This window comes from Triticum urartu, chromosome 5 (genome assembly GCF_003073215.2).
Source record: "Triticum urartu cultivar G1812 chromosome 5, Tu2.1, whole genome shotgun sequence".
Classification (NCBI taxonomy): domain Eukaryota; kingdom Viridiplantae; phylum Streptophyta; class Magnoliopsida; order Poales; family Poaceae; genus Triticum; species Triticum urartu.
In genome coordinates, this window is record NC_053026.1 from 127,146,680 (window position 1) to 127,165,050 (window position 18,371).

The 18,371-nt window shown below is 44.6% G+C and overlaps 1 protein-coding gene across 1 annotated transcript; it reads right to left on the reverse strand.

The window, feature by feature from the left end:
• Positions 1-15: 15 nt before the first annotated feature.
• On the reverse strand, positions 16-3,235 carry LOC125508164 (arginine/serine-rich coiled-coil protein 2). Its single transcript, XM_048672769.1, has 6 exons — positions 2,908-3,235; positions 1,282-1,360; positions 1,116-1,178; positions 730-774; positions 593-649; positions 16-448 (listed from the first exon to the last, which is right to left on the reverse strand). Exons 1-6 carry the CDS (start codon positions 3,138-3,140, stop codon positions 356-358), a joined length of 570 nt encoding a protein of 189 aa, XP_048528726.1. The 5' UTR covers positions 3,141-3,235; the 3' UTR covers positions 16-355.
• Positions 3,236-18,371: the final 15,136 nt, after the last annotated feature.

Sequence of the window (18,371 nt, forward strand, 5' to 3'; positions counted from 1 at the left end):
TCCAGTATGACAAGCTTTAGATCAAGTACCCTTGCCAGGAAAATTCTATAAAATTGGTGTATCTCCAGGTTAAACGGGCTTACAAAAAGGAGGCTACAAAGTACAAACTGGTAACGATCAAATTTTTAAGAGCACAAACACCCCAAGCTTAAAAATTGTGAGACCTAGTGATACATGTGACCTTTGTCCAACCACTAGCCAAATATACCGATATAAAGCACTGGTGGTCACAGTCATTAACTTTAAAAAACCGGACAAAAAACTTCTTGGTATCACCAAACGCACACATGACTAAGCAGTGGCATCAAGACAAATCCAAGCCATCCAGCCAAGCATCACCACTTTTGACAAGTTGTCAATCATAACTGGCATTCAGAAACTTCAACAGTTCATTGCGCTTGCTCTCAGCCGCCTTATCTTCCTTGGATTTCTCAAGCTTCATCATTATCTACAAATTAAGTTAAATAGTTCATACTTAATAGTCCACTTAGATTGGATGATTTTCATTCTAGCAGGTACACAACATCCTACTGTTGTGTGAGTACAACCTAAAAGATAAGGATCAAAATGGTAGAGAAATCATCCTCCTCACCTTTTTACCAGAGATAACACTCCTTTTGCCGCTTTCCTCCTTCTCGCGACCAAGGAACTAATAAAGAAAATTAATTGCATTAGAAAATGATTATAAGAAAACAAACAAATGAAAAGGCACACAGGAAATATTTATACCTTGGAAAGTTGGACCGGACCGCTAGAACGTTCACTCTCTTTCTTCTGTATAAAGCTCCCGCATTGAAGAGAACAAAACATAACAACCAAGACAACCAGCAAGCCAATACACCATGTTGTCACCCGTTCACGAATCCCAGCTCCAATGTCAAAGAGCCAACCCAGAAACAGGTAGCAAGAAATATAAGGATCTCTCACGTGCAAATAAAAAGGACAAGAAATATTTCTGTTGCTAAAACTGTGTGTAGTACATGATATTGAATATTTTTCAATTCATATATAACCAATGATAAATACAGTTGCTGATTTACAGAAAACGATTATTACATGTGATAAATTTATGCTATGATAAAAGGTAGGGTTTTTTAGGTAAGTAGAAAATTTACCTCTCTATGTTTACTCTTGTCCCGTTTATGATGCCTATCCTTGCTTCGCTCTCTTTCCCTAGACTGCCAGAATGAGGATACAGTGAGTCAATGAGAGGCCAAGTACTAGGTGTATGCTGAAAAAACCGACAAGACATCAAACATATATGAATTGCTGGGGCAGTACCTTCCTTGATCTACTGCTCTTCTTATGCTTACGTGATCTGCCAGATGCCTCGCGGTCACTATCATAGGAGCTTGTGCTACTACAAAAAGAATCAGACACTTCAATATGCCAGAGTAGGGTCAATTGCAAGCAGAAGAAGTTATTACTGAATATAGTCTAAAACACAAAGGAGCATTATCCGTATCTCATCCATGAAGCTTAGACAGAGGATTAATGGCTGGAAATTAATAGAATAAATTTGCTCACGCAACTACTTTATCCACTACTAATCACAATCCGAATCTCCTCAAAGCCTGGCCATTATCTAGCTAATACACTAACCATCATGAGTCGTGACTAAAAAGATCACAGCAATTTGCAAAAGGAGTATCCCATCCTTCTTCAGAACCACACAATTCAGGTTCACCTAAACTTGTTCCTGGCTACAAGTGGGAGGATCCCAATTCCCTACAACCCAAAAATACAAACAAAACTAGAGTCCTAAACTCAAATACACTTCCCCTTGAACAGATACAAACTCATTTTAGTATGTGCTTCGTTTGGGTTCCCAAAACAACTTCTTTTCAGGAACATGATGTTTCCTATTAAAAACATTCTCTAGAACCTAAGGTTGAACTATTCTTTAGCTGCCCAAAGTTTGACATCATAATAGCTCGAATCAAAGAGAAAATTTCATCCTAGAATAAAATATTGATTTGCAATAACCAGACACAACCCCCACCTCCACTTCTTTGAAGATATATCAGTACCCTCAGCTTGCATCTAAGAAGCTCGTATCTTGAGACATTTCTATTAACTAATGAAAGAACAGAACACCGCTAGCTAAAGTTCCGGATTTAGATCACAACTATTCTCCTCCCCTTATCACCTTACATGATTACATTCATTGATCAGCACTACAACACTATCCCCATCAATAGCAATCCGATGTGGAACAGTAATTTCTGTCGATTTCCAGCATATAGTACTGTCAACATTGGTTCTTTTCACAGAAAAAATATCATCATAGACTAAAACATTGATTGCTGATGACTAGATGGCCCTCACCTCCACTTCCTGAGAGACATATTTCACCCCAAAAGTTGGCAAATGGAGAAGTGGCGCTCACTAACCATTAATATAGTCAGCAAGCTCATCTCGTATCTACGAAGCCTTTCCTTTATCATACAAGAGATTTCTATAACAGAAAGAACAAACGATGCTAGTTAAAAGTTCCAGGTCTAAATCACAACCATTGTCTTCCCCTTATCGCCTCACATGCTTTCTGTCTTTGATCAGCACTGCAACTCTATCCCCAGCAATAGCAATCTGAAGTGCAGCATATATACTACTATCCTCGTTAGTTCTTATTACCAAGCAGCCTAGGTATTGTATCCCGGACTCGACGCAACATCTCCAACAAGTCCAATTCCAGATGGAAGCTTCGCATCATTATCCTATCCCTACGATTCCAACTGAAAATCGAGACACCGATGTTGACCTACGCATATATTTCCTCTCTCCCGACCCTCCAAAGTCAACCGCACCAACCCAATTTCCCAGATCACGAGCCCTTTCAGCCTAACCCTAGCTAGCAACGGGAACCTATACACAGAGAGGGGGGACGAGGAGGAGGGGGAAGCTCGCCTGTAGCTGTCGTCGTCCGAACGGGACTTCCGCCTCTCCCGGCGGCGGCGCTTGTGGCGGGACTTGCGGTCCTTGCGCACCTTCAGCGCGGAGGAGGAGGACGTGGACGGCGCGGCGTCCTTGCGGCGGCTGTGGCGGCGGCGGACGCGGCGGTCGCTCCCCGAGGAGGAGGAGGAACCGGAGGAGTCCGTGCCGGAGGAGGAGGAGGAGGAGGAGCTGGCGGACGGCGCCATGGCTCGCGGGTCGTGGCTGTGGCGGCGGCGGCGAGGGAAGGGGGTGTTTGACGAAAAATCTCACGCACGTATTCCTTTCCTCTCTCGCGGAAAAGGGTGCACGCCAGCTCCTTTGTGAATCAGACCGAGTCGGTCCACGTGAAGCGCGCGTGCACGCCAGTGTTGGGCTGAAACAAGGCGTCTTTTTTTTTCTAAAAAAAACTGAAATAAATCTTGAGTTCGTACTCTAAAGTCTGAAAAGCAAATTCTAACATGGAAATTCCTGAAACTGGCACCATGTACACTCCAATCCCGGTCTATCACAGCCATAAGAGCATCTCCAGCCGTTCGGCGCCTCAGGGCGCCTAAAAAGAGCGGCTTGAGGGCGAACCGGTGCTAAATTGGCCCATGGGGGCGACCTAACTCGCAGTCATGTCACCAGGCACGACAATTTCGAACTTGGTTGTTCCTGCTCAAAAGACGCCACAAGTTCGGTAATCACAGGACACAGTTTAGCGATCGAATAAATAGTCCGACGTACACAAAAAAGAGCGCCACAAGTCGCGTGCGCAACGCATCACTCGACGGGGTCGGCCTCCGGCGTCGGTGTAGTCGGCATGCGCAGGCTAGGCGGTGTCGGGGCTGCTTCTGTGCTGGGCGGCGTCAGCGCGGCTTCGGTGCTGCTCGGCGTCGTTGTGACGCCCCAAGACCGGAGCTTCAGATGCCTTCCAGGGTTTTCGAGATTCGTTGTGTGATTTGTTTTTGCTTGCTGCATTCATCATTGCATCTTTTGCATTGCATCATGTCATCATGTTATTTTTTTATCTCAACTAAATAAATGGCATGGATCTTTGATCCATTTAAATTGAGGGAACTCACATGGTGGTTTCTCTTTATAACATATCCTCCTAATATTTAGGAAGCTATTATAAAATATTTAACTTAGAATCACCCATAACATACTTGCAAAAATCCCAATACTTTAGTCATCACGACTCTTGGCCTCTAACTTTGCCATATGTCCTTTCGTCATTTCCGGAGCTCCACCTAAATTCTCAATATTTTTTGGGCACTTTGAAAAACCTGTCCTAGTTCAAACCTTTTGAATTAAATTCAAATCTTTTAAACTTGACCTTTTTTATTTTCCCGGACCGTGCACATTTTTACGAGTCCGTGAAAATTATCCCCGTGCCCAAACTCTTTCTCTACCCCTTTTCTTTTCTTCCCTTTTCTTCCTCTTTTTCTGCTGTTTTGAAAAGTGTAAGAGAGGGAGAAGAGAGCCCATAAGCTAGCTGGACCTCCCTGCTGTTGCGTCAGCTGCAACCTGCAGCTAGGCCGGCCCATTCGGCCCAAGCCCAAGGCCCGACCGGACCCTAGCCTCTCCCGAGCCTGTTCCCCAGCCTCATCTCTCGATCTCCACCTCTCTCCCTCGTTCCCTCCCAACGCCGCCGCCACACGCATGCCCCCACGCATCGAGCCAGGAGGCCGCGCTCGATCCCCATCTCCCTCGCAACCACCATCTCCCCGATCCCCTCGTCCTCTCCCTTGTCTCCTTCCCCCGCTCTCCGCCGCCACCCACTCACACCATCGCGCACGCCTTCTCGATCCGGCGTCCTGCTACCTCATCCGCCTCGATCCGGTGCCGCCGGATGCCACCCGCGTCGCCCAGGCGCCGGCTTCCCCTTCCACCGTCGCCCTCACCTTCCGGCCATGGCCACCACTACCCCGCCGTTAGGGGTGGAAACTGGTAGCGGATAATCCGAAATATCCGATATTCGTATTCGAGAAAATGCCTATTCATATCCGAAACATCCGCATCCGAACCAAAATGGAAATGGAAATTATCCGTATCCGAATTTATTAAACAAATAAAAAATAAAATATGGTAGGAGATTTTGACACAAATATGGATATGGAAGTGGATATATATCCGTATCCGAATAATATTATGCGAGGTAATTTTAAAATTCTAGGCCCAAAATTCCAATTATCCAACATAAAGCCAAATAAGTATGTCACAAGTTGATTATTTTAGGTCACATAGCTATCGACTAATTTACTTGAGCAATATGTTGATATTATTCGTATCCGTTCCGAATCAAGAAAATATCCGATACATATCCGTATTCGAATAATATCCGAGCCGCATCCGTATCTGATAATATCCGTATTCGGATTCGTATTCGTTTTGAAAATATGAAAATGGAAGTGGTAAGAGCACTATCCGATCTGCATCCGATCCGTTTCCACCCCTACCCGCCGTCCCGGCTCCCCAGCGAGCCGCCTCCTGCCGTCTCCGGCCAACTACACGAGCAGCCGAGGCCTAGTCCTTCGACCGCACGCCCGTTCTCCTCTGCGCCGTCTTCGTCGAACCAGAAGGACGAACCAGCGAGCCGCCGTTGCCCGCTGCTGCTTCGTCCGCCAACCCCTGCCTCCAGCCATCGTGCATCGCCTCTGCATCTGCCTCCGGTGGCCGTGGCGCCTTGCTGTGTCGCCAGATCACGCCCGTGCCCTCTACTGCATGCATTCCCATGGCGCTCCGCCGCCCCTTCCCTCGCCTGCAGCCGTCTCCCGCAACAGAGGCCGCAGTACTGCCCTCCTGCATCACCCGTCGCCATCCACCCCTCCACCTACGTCCTGCAAGTTCTCGCTGCTACCCGAGCGCCCCTGTCCTCGAGCACCTGATGGTTTTGGATCCGATCAAGCGCTCTGACCCGTCGCTGCCATGGCCTTGAATCCATCTGGCTCTGTTTTTTTCACGGAGCCACTGTTCCATGGCCACAAATGAGACCCATCGGACATCACCAAGACCCGCTGCTTGGACTAGATCGGTGCCGCTCCAGGCCATCGCACTGTACAACTACGTTGAGAGAACCCGAATACGCCGAGACTCGGGCCGACAAGAACCACGACATCCGTCGATCGCCAAGTACCCCTTCGTTTCGTCGAGACCGGCAAGTCTGAAGACCCCAAGTACCACGACAACCTCGAAGGGATTCAGATCCGTCAAGTTCCTCTAACGATGACCTGAACGGCTACGAAACGCGTACCACTATTGTTGTCGAAGACCCGTGCAATGAACCGTCAAGTTCGACTACCTTCGTGTGTACCTTTACTTCCCACGATGACCGTGTACAACTACCATCCCGTGCATGTCGCGAAGTACCTCTTCGAAACGACCGAGTACCACTACCGTCGACCCTCGAAGACCCCGCGGACGACAAGTTCCTCGTTGTGACCCCGAACACCTACGGAGTGTGTACAACTACGAAACGAGAACAACTACTTCCTCTACGGACTCGAACCGCTTGAGAATGCTCCTTTGGAAGGTATAACCACCGAGTCGACGCCCGTGAACGAATGTTGTGTGATGTATGAGATGCTCGTGGTTGCACCGTGTCTGAGTTGTTCTTTGCGAGCTCCTCGTTGCCTTGTCGTCGACATGTGGGAACCCGGTATCCGGGATCACCCCACCATCCTTGCATGGCACGCTCCCGTCGCTCTTCCTTTTGCACCGGCATCCCCGTGAGCTACCGGAACATCAAAATGTTGCCGTGGCATCATTTCTGTTGTCGTTGCCGTGGCACCCCTTTTGTTTTCGCCACGATGACAAATGGTTCATAACATGCTCTTAACAACATTTTCATAAAATTCCTTAAAACTTGCACATGTCATCCGCATCATGATAACAACATCAAGAATGTTTAAATTAATGTTTGCTTTAAACTGCTAAATGCATATGGGGATTTACCGGAATTGTGTTTGACGTTTCTGGCCCCATTTAAATTGTTTAGATTGTATAGTTTTGTTATGCTTCACCAAATTGCCATGTTAACCAACATTTGATATTGTTGAGTACTTAACCGGGAGTGAACTAAATAATTGATGTGGTGTTCCGTCAATATGCAACTCGTTGCACATTGGGCTCCACTTAACTTGTAGTTTTGTTTGTGCACTTTGCCATGCCATGCATATTTAAACCGGACATGCATCATACTTGATTGTGCATCATGCCATGTTTATGTGGTGGTTTTTTACCATGTTGTTTGCTTATTTTCGGTGATGCTTCTTCGGGTTAGTTCCGTTAATGTCGCGTTTGTGAGGATCCTCTCGACTACGTCCGTTTGTCTTCTTCATGGACTCATTCTTCTTCCTTACGGGATTTCAGGCAAGATGACCATACCCTCGAAATCACTTCTATCTTTGCTTGCTAGTTTCTCGCTCTTTTGCTATGCTGCGATACCTACCACTTGCTATATCATGCCTCCCATATTGCCATGTCAAGCCTCTAACCCACCTTTCCTAGCAAACCATTGTTTGGCTATGTTACCGCTTTGCTCAGCCCCTCTTATAGCGTTGCTAGTTGCAGGTGAAGATGGAGTTTGTTCCATGTTGGAACATGGATTTTGTTGAGATATCATTATTATATCTTGTTTACTTTAATGCATCTATATACTTGGTAAAGGGTGGAAGGCTCGGCCTTATGCCTGGTGTTTTGTTCCACTCTTGCCACCCTAGTTTTCGTCATACCGGTGTTATGTTCCTTGATTTTGCGTTCCTTACGCGGTTGGGTTATAATGGGATCCCCTTGACAGTTCGCTTTGAATAAAACTCCTCCAGCAAGGCCCAACCTTGGTTTTACCATTTGCCACCTAAGCCTTTTTCCCTTGGGTTCTGCAGACTCAAGGGTCATCTTTACTTTAAACCCACGGGCCAGTGCTCCTCTGAGTGTTGGTCCAACTTGTCAGCAGTCGGTGACCACCAGGGGCAACTCTGGGTTGGCCTACCGGAATCTTGGACAATCCGGTGTGCCCTGAGAACGAGATATGTGCAGCTCCTATCGGGATTTGTCGGCACATTCGGGTGGCTTTGCTGGTCTTGTTTTACCATTGTTGAAATGTCTTGTAACCGGAATTCCGAGTCTGATCGGGTCTTCCTGGGAGAAGGAATATCCTTCGTTGACCGTGAGAGCTTGTGATGGGCTAAGTTGGGACACCCCTACAGGGTTTTGAACTTTCGAAAGCCGTGCCCGCAGTTATGGGCAGATGGGAATTTGTTAATATCCGGTTGTAGAAAACTTGACACTTAACTTAACTAAAATGAATCAACCACGTGTGTAGCCGTGATGGTCTCTTTTCGGCGGAGTCCGGGAAGTGAACACGGTTCTTGTGTTATGTTTGAACGTAAGTAGTTTCAGGATCATTTCTTGATCAATCCTAGTTCACGATCGTTGCTTTGCTTCTCGCTCTCATTTGCGTAAGTTAGCCACCATATATGTTAGTGCCTGCTGTAGCTCCACTTCACTACCCTTTCCTACCCATAAGCTTAAATAGTCTTGATCTCGCAGGTGTGAGATTGCTGAGTCCCCGTGACTCACAGATACTTCCAAACAGTTTGCAGGTGTCGATGATACCAGTGCAGGTGACACAACCGAGCTCAAGTGGGAGCTTGATGAAGATCGTTTTCGTTGTGTTGTTTCGTTTCTTTTCGATCAGTAGTGGAGCCCAGTCGGGGCGATCGGGGATCTTTTGCATTAGGGGTTGTATTCTTTTATTTTGGTTCCGTAGGCGGACCTTGATTGTATTCTGGATGATGTAATGCTATATTCATGTATTGTGTGAAGTGGCGATTGTAAGCCAACTCTTTATCCCTTTCTTATTCAGTACATGGGATGTGTAAAGATTACCCCTCTTGCGACATGCCTACTATGCGGTTATGCCTCTAAGTCGTGCTCCGACACGTGGGAGATATAGCCACATCGTGGGTGTTACAAGTTGGTAATCAGAGCCGTCCCCGACTTAGGAGCCCCCCTGCTTGATCGAATCACTGGCGTTGTTGAGTCTAGAAAAATGTTTTGAGTCTTATAGGATTATATATCTCGGAGAGTAGGATTCTTTTTACTACTCAGTCCCTTCGTTGCTCTTGTGAGGCCTTCTAACGTAGAGTTTTGGCTCTTCTCTTCTCAAATTTCACTAAAAAAAATTTAGGATCACGCGGGTATCTTGGAATTGTTCCGATGGTTTTGTGACGAGAACATTGTTCTTGGTGCCTTCTGACATTTAGGGGTTGTGGCAGTGTCCCGGGGAGTTGAGCTCCGAGGTGTTGTCGTCACAATTTTATCGTTGCAGTTCTGGAATACCTGAGTTTTCGCCGACATCGAAAATCTCTTTTATGCAGTTGTTGGTGAGATAACCTCGATGCCACCTAGTACTGGGGCGGGAGTTCGGGAGTATTGCCATAACTCGTATAACGGATGCTTTTCGAAGGTTGAGGTAAATGATTTCCGAAGGTTTCTTGGTTATGTGTTGAAGGATGGATACAGCTGGATGTAGGATTTGTTAGTTTTGGGTGAGATATTATGCTTCCCCTGTATCCCCAACACCTGATTGCATAACCAAAAAGTTTCAGGAGTTTATAAGTGGGAATTCAAGTAGCTCCTAGGATATCTTTCCGACAGATGCATGATATGAGATTGGGGTTCGACGTCTAGTGGTCCACCTATCAACAGTTGGTTTTACAGTGGTGTCGTTGTGTCTTAAAGAGTCCTTGGCTATGCTGACTCGAGGACGCTTCGTATGTCATGTGCATTGCCTTGTACATGATGGTGTTGTACGATCGAGCCCGTGTGGGCCCCACCATGAAAACTTCGAACGAAATCTCTATCATATGTTTGTTCCGGCTTATTCTGCAAGCCAATCCTTTGTTTTTGTTTTGAGTTGTGGTATTCGAGTTGCTTCGAAGTCAAATGTGGATTCCATACCTTTCCTAAGCGGTGTTCTCATGTTCCTATGTGAATACTAATCCTTCTCGATCATCGAGTTTGTCATTTCAATTTCTTTTCAACTGGTGTGCTTCTCTTCAAGTGGATCCGATCATTTTCAACTTCCGCAAGATCAAATCTAAGTTTTTTTCGCAACGGTGTTCGTTTCTTCTATTCCAAATTGTCTTTGTTTTCCCACCCTCCCACCCTTTTCCTTCAAGGATTCGGATTTATTAATCAACTATCATGTTATTGATGAGAAGTCTATCCATTCTTTTCCGTCAATGTTCTTATCCGATGAGTCTCATGAAGATACCAACGGAGCCTCAAGTTCATCATTCATCATTCTTTTCTTCTCCGGTGGAGCCAATTCAAGATTTGTTGATCATATCCCTTTCCTTGTTTCAAATGTTTTCTCATGTCGGTGCACCCCTAATCATTCACCTCTCGCTATTCTTTTGTTCCGGAGTGCTGAAGATATCTCAGGAGATTCGCGTTTTCATTCCTAATCCGTTCAAGATATCTCGAGGTTGTTATCTCATTCAAGCTATTTTATTCAACTGGTGCAATCTCTCTTCAAATTGTTCAACAGTGTATCTTTTGAGTGGGACCTAACCCACAAGTCTTTTCCCAGGATCTTACCCGACTCTTCTTTTCCGGAGTTATTCTCAAAGTCATTTCAAAGTTTGACGTAAGAATGGATTATCATCAGCCATATGTTTTCTCCAAGATCTGTAAAATTTTGTTCACCATTGGCTCAACCTTTCTATTCTTCATCCCGGAGTATCTCAACAATTCATGGTGTTGTTTCTCGTCGTCATTCTCAGATTTGATGACCGAAGAAGAGTTTTCCTCCATATCTTGCTCCATTCTCTTCAAGATTCATGGTGCTAGCCCTATGCCATCCTCTTATAATTGTTTTCGATTGTGAGAAGTCTTTTCACCCATCCGGAGCAATTCAGGAGTCTTTTCAGTTTGATTCTTCGAAGCCCATCATTTCGGGTTTATTCATTCTCAGCTTTCAGCTCTCGTTCTCCAAATCATACCGGGGCATCATTCAAGTATCCTCTAATCAGCTCGGGATCTCTTCGTTCTCATGTATATAATTTCCCTCAAGTATCTTTGTTCGTTTTCAAATTCTTACCGGCGATTCATCCCTTTATTCGTTGTTTCAATTCTACCGGTGGTTCATTGAAGACCTTCTCAAGTTTGCGCCATATCTATCTTAATCCTTTCTACGAGAGTAAGTAGTATGCCAAATTCGATGCTTGTCATCAATTTAAATTGTTGAAGGATGAGCATAACATAATTCTTATTCTTGATTCACCCAAGTGATTAATTCTTTATTCCGGAGGCTCATCAAATTCTCGGTTTCACTTGATTCATCTTTTCTTTTTTCCGGAGTTCCAGGTTTTCTGCATTATCTCGTCGCGAAGCTCCATCTAAATCATCGCAAGGCTTCACCTTGTGTTTTCAACTTCTCTTTCCTTCTGTTTAATCATCCTTTTTATTACCGGAGTTCTTCATGGAGGCTCTACATGATGGTTCATCAAGGATTTAATTCCTTCTCGAAGTGTTCATTCAGATTCTTTTCAGAGGAGCTCAAGTTTTCTTCATCTTGCAATCCGGAGTGCAATTGTTCTCCCTTATCTTTTGAGGTGGTAATATATCATTCTTCATTCACAAGAATGAGGTATTTAAACCCATCACTTTCTTCCATGGAGTTATCTTGGTATAGATTTCACCTATAGCCTTCCATTGGGAATGTTGCTCTTTGTGGTGATTATCTATGATCCAAGTTTTATCCTTATCACCTCGGTGGAAGAAGATTTCTATCTTTTTCTAGCTTCCAATCAAATCTTTTCCGTGAGTGGCAAGTTGTCACCTCATAATTTTGAGATGTCTTCTATAAGTCGATTTCAAGCTTATCCTTTTCATTGTTGGTTTTCCAACAACTCCGTTTTAACTTTCTTGGAAGGGTGATCTTCAAGCTCACTTGTGGCATAAGTTGACCTTTTTATTCTCCATCCTTTCATTTCAATGATCTATATTCTTTCTTCTTACAGAGGCATTGTGATGTTTCTCTCTTCTCTCATCATCTCAAGTTGTGAGGATCGTGTTCTTTTCATGCTTATCCATTTAACCGGAGTGTTGTGCCCTCTGCTCAAGTTCTTCTCATCCTATCAAGTCTTGCATCTCTTTTCAACCGGAGTGCTGTCCGAATTTGTTCTTCCTCGGAGTGTTTTCAACTTTGTTCATCTTCATTGTTTTTATTTCTTTCAATTTGTTCAACCTCTCAAGGTTCGTGGTTTCACTCGTTTGTCCAAGAAGCAACTTAGTTTTACCTCTTATCTTCCTCTTCCTTTTCCCTCCGTGCCATCCTAGATCTCGGGACGAGATCCTCTCGTAGTGGTGGAGTGTTGTGACGCCCCAAGATCGGAGCTTCAGATGCCTTACAGGGTTTCCGAGATTCATTGTGTGATTTGTTTTTGCTTGTTGCATTCATCATTGCATCTTTTGCATTGCATCATGTCATCATGTCATTTTTTTATCTCAACTAAATAAATGGCATGGATCTTTGATCCATTTAAATTGAGGGAACTCACATGGTGGTTTCTCTTTATAACATATCCTCCTAATATTTAGGGAGCTATTATAAAATGTTCCATTAACTTGGAATCACCCATAACACACTTGCAAAATCCCAATGCTTTAGTCATCATGACTCTTGGCCTCTAACTTTGTCATATGTCCTTTCATAATTTTCCGGAGCTCCACCTACATTCTCAACATTTTTTGGGCACTTTGAAAAACCTGCCCTAGTTCAAACCTTTTGAATTAAATTCAAAGGAATTTGAATTTAATCTTTCAAACTTGACCTTTTCTATTTTCTCGGACCGTGCACATTTTTACGAGTCCGTGAAAATTATCCCCGTGCCCAAACTCTTTCTCTACCCCTTTTCTTTTCTTCCCTTTTCTTCCTCTTTTTCTGTTGTTTTGAAAAGTGTAAGAGAGGGAGAAGAGAGCCCATAAGCTAGCTGGGCCTCCCTGCTGTTGCGTCAGCTGCAACCTGCAGCTAGGCCGGCCCATTCGGCCCAAGGCCAAGGCCCGACCGAATCCTAGCCTCTCCCGAGCCTGTTCCCCAGCCTCCTCTCTCGATCTCCACCTCTCTCCCTCGTTCCCTCCTAATGCCGCCGCCACACGCACGCCCCCATGCATCGAGCCAGGAGGCCACGCTCGATCCCCATCTCCCTCGCAACCACCATCTCCCCGATCCCCTCGTCCTCTCCCTCGTCTCCTTCCCCTACTCTCCGCTGCCACTCACTCACACCTATCCCTAGGTGGTTTTGGTAATTCATAACAACATATAGCTCATTGAGCTAATACTATTCCAAGATAATTATTTCAGGAAAGCTCAATGATTGGCATGGCATGGATGTGAAAGTGGAACCCTCAAAATGCTAAGGACAAAGGATTGGCTCAAGCTCAAAAGCTCAAGACTCTTCATTTTATATTTTAGTGATCCAAGATCACATTGAGTCTTTAGGAAAAGCCAATACTATCAAGGAGGGATGAGGTGTTGCTTAATGAGCCTCTTGCTTCATGTGCTTAGTGATATGCTCCAAACCCTCAACTACTTCCCATCCACATATGACCTAACCCTAAGCCAAACTCGGTTCTACCGATTCTTCCTATCCGGCGCCACCGAGTTTCACTTGTCCATAAGCCACTGCCAAACCCTAGCAATTCGGTTCTACCGATAAGATCTCGGTCCCCACCGAGATGGGGTTGCAAACTCTCTGTTTCCCTTCGTAACTTTTCGTCTCACCGCAAAAGAGCGAATCGGGTCCCACGAGATTGCAATGTAACTCAGTGTTTCCCCTTTGTAACTTTTCGGTCTCACCGAGTTCCACTCGGTCTCACCGAAAGAGCAAATCGGTCCCACCGAGTTTGCCTGACCAACTCTCTGGTTAGCTAATTACCAAATTCGGTCTCACCGAGTTTGTGTAATCGGTCTCACCGAGATTACGTTATGCCCAAACCCTAACCATATCGGTCCTACCGAGTTGCATGTCAGTCCCACCGAAAATCTCTAACGGTCACTAGGTTTACATTTTCGGTCCGACCGAGTTTATTGATTCGGTCCCACCGAGATTGGAAAACTGTGTAACGTTGGATTTTGTGTGGAGGCTATATATACCCCTCCCACCTCCTTCTCATCGATGAGAGAGCCATCAGAACACACACACCATTCCAACTCATATGTTCTGAGAGAGAACCACCTACGCATGTGTTGAGACCAAGATATTCCATTCCTACCATATGAATCTTGATCTCTAGCCTTCCCAAGTTGCTTTCCACTCAAATCTTCTTTCCACCAAATCCAAATCCTATGAGAGAGAGTTGAGTGTTGGGGAGACTATCATTTGAAGCACAAGAGCAAGGAGTTCATCATCAACACACCATTTGTTACTTCTTGGAGAGTGGTGTCTCCTAGATTGGCTAGGTGTCACTTGGGAGCCTCCGACAAGATTGTGGAGTTGAACCAAGGAGTTTGTAAGGGCAAGGAGATCGCCTACTTCGTAATTATCTACCGCTAGTGAAGCAAGTCCTTCGTGGGCGATGGCCATGGTGGGATAGACAAGGTTGCTTCTTCGTGGACCCTTTGTGGGTGGAGCCCTTGTGGGTGGTTGCTTCTTCGTGGACCCTTTTGTGGGTGGAGGCCTTCGTGGACTCGAGCAACCGTTACCCTTTGTGGGTGGAACCCTCCGTGGACTCGCGCAACCGTTACCCTTTGTGGGTTGAAGTCTCCATCAACATGGATGTAGGATAGCACCACCTATCCGAACCACGGGAAAAACATCTGTGTCTCCAATTGCATTTGAATTCTCCAAACCCTTCCCTTTACATTCTTGCAAGTTGCATGCTTTACTTTCCGCTGCCAATATACTCTTTGCATGCTGATGATTTCTTGACTTGTCCTAAATTAGCTAAAATCTTCCAAGAACTAAAATTGGGAAAAGGTTAAGTTTTTATTTGGTCAAGTAGTCTAATCACCCCCTCTAGACATACTTTCGATCCTACAAGTGGTATCAGAGCTTTGGTCTCCATTTGCTTGATCTCCATAGCTTTGGTGATCATAGCCTTGGTTTCACAACCTAGGAGAGTATGGCGTCTAGCGAGGGAAATTATCACCGTAGAGGTCCTTACTTTGATGGTACTAATTTTGCTAGTTGGAAGCATAAAATGAAAATGCATATTCTTGGACATAACCCCGCCGTTTGGGCTATTGTGTGTGTTGGCTTGCAGGTGACTTCTTTGATGGGAGAGAACCAAACCGTGAAGCTACCGCGGATGAGTTGAAGATGTTGCAATACAATGCTCAAGCTTGTGATATTCTCTTCAACGGATTGTGCTCCGAAGAATTCAACAAAATCAGCCGTCTTGAGAATGCAAAGGAAATTTGGGACACTTTGATTGATATGCACGAAGGTACCGAATCCGTCAAGGAATCCAAGTTGGATGTGCTTCAAAGCCAACTTGACAAGTTCAAGATGAAGGATGGTGAAGGTGTCGCTGAAATGTACTCTAGGCTTGCTCTCATCACAAATGAGATTGCCGGCTTAGGAAGTGAAGAGATGACCGATAGATTCATCATCAAGAAGATCCTAAGAGCCTTGGATGGAAAATATGATACCGTGTGCACATTGATCCAAATGATGCCCAATTACAAAGATCTCAAGCCAACGGAGGTGATTGGAAGAATTGTTGCTCATGATATGTCACTTAAGGATAAAGAGGAACTTCACAACAAATCAAGTGGTGCCTATAAAGCCTCATGTGAAGCCCCTACATCATCAAGTGAGAAACAAGACTTCAATGAAGAATTGAGCTTAATGGTGAAGAACTTCAACAAGTTCTACAAGAGTAGAAGCAAAGATAGAAGCTTCAAGTCAAGGTCCTACAATGACAAAAGATCTTCTAGTTAAGAGAGAAACTGCTACAACTGTGGAAGACCCGGACACTATTCCAATGAGTGTACGGCTCCCTACAAGAGAAGAGAAGATTCTCCAAGAAGAATAAGCAAAGAATCACCACCAAGAGAGAGAAGGAATAGAGATGTTCGTTATGAACGAAGATACTCACAGAGAAGCAAGGATTCGGAAAGGAAGGAAAAATCATCAAGGAGCTACACAAGACGAAGACATCAAGCTCATGTTGGTGAATGGGTATCCGGCTCCGACTCCGACAGCCACTCCGAGAGAAGTTATCACTCCGACTCCAAAGATACTCAAGATGAAGGTGTTGCCGGTCTAGCACTTGTGTCAACCAACTCCTACGACATATTTGACTCACCAAATGAAGGAATTGGAAGATGCTTCATGGCCAAAGGTCCTAAGGTAACACACCCCGAGTATGTTGATTTCAATAGTGATGAAGATGACTTGTTAGGTGATGGTTTGCTTGGTGACAACTCTAGTGATGAATATTATGATGAAAGACCAATTAATCATGCTAATCAAGATAAAACGAATGACAATGATAAGGAGAAGATTGAGGCTCTAACTAAAGAACTAAACACTCTTAAGTTAGCTCATGAAACTATCTTCGAAGATCATCGAGAACTTTTAAGAGATCATGAGAAATTACGCTTTGAAAAGCTCAATCTTGAGCAAGAGCATGAGTTCTTAAAGGCAATCAATGATGATCTCCGCAAGAAAAGTTCTTCTTACATTGCCAAGCGTTTACTCTTATCTACTTACATGCCTCAAGTCAAGTCTAGTAACAAGAAAGATTCTTCCTCTAGCAGTAACAGTGATCATGCTAAATCCAATATTGTTGCTTCTAGTAGTTCTCTTGATTCCACTAATGATTCTCTTAGCCAAGTTACACTTGAGCAAGAAAATAGTTTATTGAAGGGAATTATAGATAAAGGAGTGTACAAAAGCCTTGCCAGGAGTAAGCAATTCGAGGAAATTGTGCGCAAGCAAGGAATGCACCGGAAGAATCAAGGTGTTGGTTTTGAACGAAAGTTCAATGCCAATGGAGTTGAGTGGGAAGAAGATCAATACCCCAAGACAAAGTTTGTCCCTCAACAAGAGAAGTATGATGCTTCTTTCAAGGGGACACAAGCTCAAGATGATCTTCCACCACAAGACTATAAGCAAAAAGGCAAGGACAAGCTTCAAGAGGAAATTGATGCATTTGAAGAAGCTCCTAAGACCTTAGTCAAGTGGATTCCAAAGACTACTTCAAGTTCCACTTCACCAAGTACGACTACAACTCCAAGGATTCCCATCAAGATGATGTGGATCCAAAAGAAGAAGAACTAGAGAGTTCTTGAGGGTGACTCCGCCAACATACCTCACTCTTATCATTTTGGCAAGAACAAGTGCAATCAACTTCCACATCGTGCACTAGTTCAAGGAGTCACAAACCCTCTTATTGGTAAGACAAGGGACAAGGTAACCTAAAAGTTTTCATGGACATCATCTTTTGTGTGCATCACTCTATGTCTATGGATATCCTTGTTTGTTCCTTGTGGGACTAACCCATGTAGGTATTGAAAGTGCAATTCACTCAAATGGATAGCTCCAAGAGATCTACATCAACATTGAGCATCCACATCTTCAATATCTACATGAAGACATCATCGACAAAACCCAAGGTTAGTTCATCCCTCTTAGGGGGGATATCACATCTAGGGGGAGCTTTACTCTAAGACTTGAGCTAAAGCAACTCTAAAGATGTGAACAAAACAATGCTTTATGTAAAAGTGGTAACCCCACTTGAGCTTAAACGATGAGTATGACCTATGATCAAGTGCTCTCACTTGACTCCTAAGTCAATATACTCATATATAGATGACCTAGTCATCGCAAATTGCTTGATAGATGCTAGAATTGGTTGTGCATGCCTTGTCACATATTTCATTTGCCATCTTATTGTGTGAGCATGCTGGTTGCATATTTTACTCATTCGAGGACATCCACTTGTTGTTTTGATTGTTTGGTTTTATCTTCTTTTGCCAAGTGGATGGACAAGAATGCCTAAGAACCTCCTCTAGCTATCTATGCTTTTCTCGTCTCAAACTCTATCCATGCTGCATCACAAAATTTGATCAAGTCAGATTCGAACCACTCTGTGTGAGGAGCGCTCGGAGTCCCCGATTCGTCATAGACTTAAACTTCCAAAACCTCTTTATGATTCTCGGTCTGACCGATACTCCACTTTCGGTCCTACCGAGATCATTAAGTTGATCTAGGTTTTCGATCTCGGTGCAACCGATTTGAACCTTTCGGTCACACCGAGTTTCAGTAACTGCACGCAGTTATAAATCTCGGTGCCACCGAGTTGTTCCACTCGGTCACACCGACAGGGTCGGGCTATATATAGTCACGGGCAAAATTTGGAAATTTCTCCAAACCCCTTCGCCCGCGCGATAGCCTGCTCTGCCCTCGTGGTCTCCGGATCGTCTTCTCGCTGCCAGT

What these genes read in the sequence shown, in the direction of transcription:
- LOC125508164 (XM_048672769.1), bottom strand. Translation starts at nt 3,140, where the DNA reads ATGGCGCCGTCCGCCAGCTCCTCCTCCTCCTCCTCCTCCGGCACGGAC. An exon ending in TCGGACGACGACAGCTACAG is followed by an intron (nt 1,361 to 2,907) that starts GCGAGCTTCCCC and finishes TTCTTTTTGTAG; the next exon opens with TAGCACAAGCTCCTATGATA. An exon ending in ACAAGAGTAAACATAGAGAG is followed by an intron (nt 775 to 1,115) that starts GTAAATTTTCTA and finishes AGCTTTATACAG; the next exon opens with AAGAAAGAGAGTGAACGTTC.